This window comes from Coregonus lavaretus (assembly GCF_964263955.1).
Source record: "Coregonus lavaretus genome assembly, chromosome: 25".
Lineage (NCBI taxonomy): Eukaryota > Metazoa > Chordata > Actinopteri > Salmoniformes > Salmonidae > Coregonus > Coregonus lavaretus.
The window spans coordinates 32,004,747-32,009,285 of NC_140012.1; the positions used below are offsets into that span (position 1 = coordinate 32,004,747).

A 4,539-nucleotide genomic window follows, 5' to 3' on the forward strand; every position below is an offset into this window, starting at 1 on the left:
CCCACACCAACCCCGGTCTGCTGGTCTCTGAGCAAAGCTAGTGCCCAGACTCTGTCACGAAAATATTGACATATAGCACTTCCCGATTAATCTCCGGAAGTAAAAGTCAGACAGACATATCAAACGGTAACAAAAGGTCAATATTATGTTTTCTTGGATTAAGATACGTGTTTTTTTTTTTTTTTTTACATATGTTGCGCAATATAGCCTAGCCTATTTTGAGAAAACGTCTAACCTATTCGCCCTAAATGATGCCGGCAAAACTAGGCGAAAATAATTGACTCTGTTATAAGCAATTTTTTCAAAGGTGTATTCCGGTGTTCCTGCCTGATTGAAACCCCTAAGCACCCCCCTCCCCCCCAAGCATCTCTACCCTACATATCTTCTTTAGCTTTAACGAGCCTCGTTAAGATCGCAATAATATTCCACCCACTAATTGCTCATTCCATTCAACAAATAGGCGAGCGTTGGCTTCTACTTCACGAGAGCCGTGCAGTGGGAGGGTGGTGTTGAGATTGGAGTTTGTGATAACCCCCCGTGCTTGCAGCAGAAGTGGTGAAAGCCCTAGTCTACGTAGCGGCTAATGATTGGCACGCTTGACAGTGATTGGCAGGGCTGCCATGACAACCTCACAACGACACCAAGAAGACCAATAGAAAAGCGAAACAAAATGTTTCAATGCTACACTCACGGTGGATTTAGGGGGAGATATTATGAGGCTGGTGTCATTATAGGCGATAGCTATTGAATCATACAATCTTTACTCGTCGTTCATTTTCTTGATAATTTTATTTCTCTCTCAGGTCATTCCATGGTTTTCAGATCCCCTTTAGAGCTTTATCCCTCCCATTTCTTCCTGCCAAACTTCGCAGAGCGCCCTGTGCTCTTGGCGAGCAGCACTCCCAGCACCAGGTCTCCAGAAGACTTGTCAATGTTTGCGCTACCGACCCTCAACTTCTCTCCGGAGCAAGTGGCGAGCGTCTGCGAGACGCTGGAGGAAACCGGAGACATTGAACGGTTGGGACGATTCCTGTGGTCCCTGCCGGTGGCACCGGGAGCATGCGAGCAGATCAACAAGCATGAGTCGATCCTGCGAGCTCGCGCAGTGGTTGCTTTCCACACGGGGAATTTCCGAGACCTGTACCACATCTTGGAGAACCACAAGTTTACCAAGGACTCCCACGGCAAACTGCAGGCCATGTGGCTGGAGGCACACTACCAGGAGGCCGAGAAGCTGCGCGGTCGCCCCTTAGGACCGGTTGACAAGTACAGGGTACGGAAGAAGTTCCCCCTGCCCAGAACCATCTGGGATGGCGAGCAGAAGACGCACTGTTTCAAAGAGAGGACGCGTGGTCTGTTAAGGGAGTGGTATCTTCAGGACCCATATCCAAACCCCAGCAAGAAAAGGGAACTGGCTCAAGCCACTGGACTCACTCCTACACAGGTCGGAAATTGGTTTAAAAACCGGAGGCAACGAGACAGAGCCGCGGCAGCAAAAAACAGGTCAGTACGCTGTTCATTTGTCATAGCATAGGCTACACAGCACCAAATAGGCAATAATAATTCCTATAATCGAAATGCAAATATACCATGTAAATGTTCAACTTCATCGTAGTAAAACACAAGGTTATAGAGGGGTTACAAATGAGCACGTTGTGTGTATAGTTAGGGGTGGGGAGGGAGCACGGCGACATTTTAGTTTTTGATCTCATAGGCCTATGCAATCAGGGGCTACCGAAAAATATAACTATTATTGTTTTCCAAAATAATCCCACAAATATTCTAATGCGTAAAACATTTTCTTGCGTAAGCGTTCTTGTGCGGAAAACACACAACTCTCGCCAAATGCAAAGCGTGTAGGCTATAGGCTACGCTGGTATGCTAGCATCCCTGATAAGCAAAATGAAAACATCAAGGTATGCGTTAGATAACAAAACAGGAAATACACACAAAGAAAATCATCAATTTGAATTTGTCCTATATTCCTGACAATAACGCAAATAATTATTGATAAGTCTGTTGAACTTGGAACACAGCATATTGTGATGATACCTCAATGGCGCACGTTTCTGATTATCATCTTGAATCCCAACGAGAGTGTTGTTATCTTCTCTCAAAAAGTGAACGTTTTTGTCTGAAAACATCACATACACTGCAGGGGTGGTATAGATCTGGATCACAAACAGGAAACAAAACACCTACGATCAAATACTGTAGGTTATTGGTTACTTGTTTAATCGAAATAATATTATAGGCATATATATTCATGTAAAGGGACAGTGTAGACTAAGATAGGCCTACTTCCAAACAATAATCATAAAACACTGAATAAGATGGGGTAGTTTTGCTAAATAAAAATGAGTTCAGTTACCAATTTTTATTTGTATTGTTGTGCTTTTTACACATAAGAAATGTGTACATTAGGCTATAGATGTTTGGAAATGATTGATACATAACACTGTCAACATAAATACAAAATAATTATTCTAAAATTGTAGCCTGTTTTGCAGCCATGTTTTCGATTCACAGTGTATAGCCTATTATCTATTTGCAATGCAATCATTAATTACAAATTGGTGAACTGAACAAGCCAACTGGAAAACACAGCAATATTTCTTCATCTGCATTTTCTCAGTGATAAAAGAGTACGTCATGGATTCATTCATTTAGTAATTTAAAAATAAATAAAACAAATGTAATCTTTAATTCATTTGGACAGGCCTGGGTATGACAAAATCTACGATAAAAGACAGTTCTCAAACTACATTGGCCATGGTTTAAGTAGCTAACAACACGCCTGTACTTTAACATAGACTGTTATATTTTTCCCACATTTAGTATTTGTATCTGCTTTGCTTTAGCCAATTCTTACCCCCATCATGTGAAGGTTAGAGAGCTGCATTTGTTAAAGACTTGCCGGGGAGTGAATGACAAGCAGGCTGAACGCTATTTTGCGGAGGGACACTGTATTTAATTGCAATGTTATTTTCCCTTTCTTTATATTCTCCAGGCTTCAGCACCAGGGAATAGGACAGAACGGTATGCGGTCCCTTTCAGAATCCGGGTGCACCCCACGCAGCTCGGCGGAATCGCCGTCGACCGCGGCCAGTCCTACTACCAGCATCTCCAGTATGACAGAACGAGTTGATACTGGAACGTCCATTCTTTCAGTAACCTCCAGTGACTCCGAGTGCGACGTATGATATAAAAAAAGATAAATATTTACAGGAAATATGGACCTGAAAAAAAAAAACAATGAAATATCGGGATGAAAAAAGGACCAATTGATATAAATATTTAAAAATAAAAAAAAAGATAAAAGCACGTCTTTTTTAAGCGCTTTCAATGGACCCACCAAGCCTTCCCCTTACCCCCACCACTACCTGCATGATGTTTTTTGGTATCTGGGGAAAATACCCTGTTCAATATTTCTACAAGGATAATCGAGAAGAGGGAATTACCAGAGGGTGTTTATCGCCTTTTCATCTCTGTTTTAGTCCAAGTGATGATGCCGCTCAGCCAAGATGCAATCCTGTTTTACTTTATGTTCATCAGACAATCATTTACGTCGTAAGCACCTTTTTACTATACACTTCTGTCACTGCCTGTGTGGGGTAGGCCTACATGGTTAAATGTGGAACCCAATCGTTATGACTGTATCAGATTTTTATTTTTATTTTAAGATTTTATATTGAATTATGTATATCTCAAATAATGCCATCATTCTCCCGCGGTCTGTAATATCCTATATGTGTAGATATGCTTGTACATAATATTGCTCTCCCATCTCCATTCTCTTTTCTATCCTTGTTCACTTTTCTTGACTTGGTGTTCCTATACATAAAATATTTGTCAAACCGTAAAAAAAGTGCTCTAGGCGTTTCGTTTGTTTGTTTGTTTTGATAGGCTACCTAACATGGGATAATGACGCCATATAAACGTGTTATCGGTCACATTTATGCAAAATGATTTTAATATAAACATTGGAATATTCTTCAACAATTCAAGTCCTACATTTCCCCGTGCATTACCTAAAGCGCTTATTATTCAATGTTTATTTCTTGCGTGTTCATGTTAATGTATATTTCTAAATCAAATACAGTATTCAATTTTCTTATATATTCTGCATTAAGTCTCTCTTTTAAGTGAGTGTTCATTGTCCACCATCAAGCTTTTATGAGCATGTAGGCCTATGTTGAGAAGTGGTTATGTTACGCTCATGCTCAGACGAGCATAATGATTCTGATACGCATGCTGTGGTCCTTTTACGAAACTACACATTGGTTATAGCCTACGTGTCCAAAGCTGTACGTAAGATGTTAAACAAAAAGTATTTTGCCCCTAAAATATATGCCTGTGTTATGGGAAATGTCAACGTCATAGGCTCTTAGACGAGAGTCCAGTTTCACCTTTTGTTTATGGTTGCCAGTGAATACAGAAATTAAGCAAACGCGCCATTAAATGGACTAATCATGGTGGACTCCTCCCCTGCCTCAATCTCCCATTGTGGGCCGGTGAAAGAGCCTTTCTTCACCCAGG

General features: G+C 41.0%; 1 protein-coding gene across 1 annotated transcript; it reads left to right on the forward strand.

The window, feature by feature from the left end:
- Nucleotides 1-811: 811 nt before the first annotated feature.
- On the forward strand, nucleotides 812-3,203 carry LOC311100703 (homeobox protein SIX3; the record flags this gene model as incomplete). The annotated part of the gene is made up of 2 exons (XM_084141660.1): nucleotides 812-1,503; nucleotides 3,011-3,203. The coding sequence occupies 2 exons, from the start codon at nucleotides 812-814 to the stop codon at nucleotides 3,201-3,203; spliced, it is 885 nt and encodes a 294-aa protein (XP_083997786.1).
- Nucleotides 3,204-4,539: the final 1,336 nt, after the last annotated feature.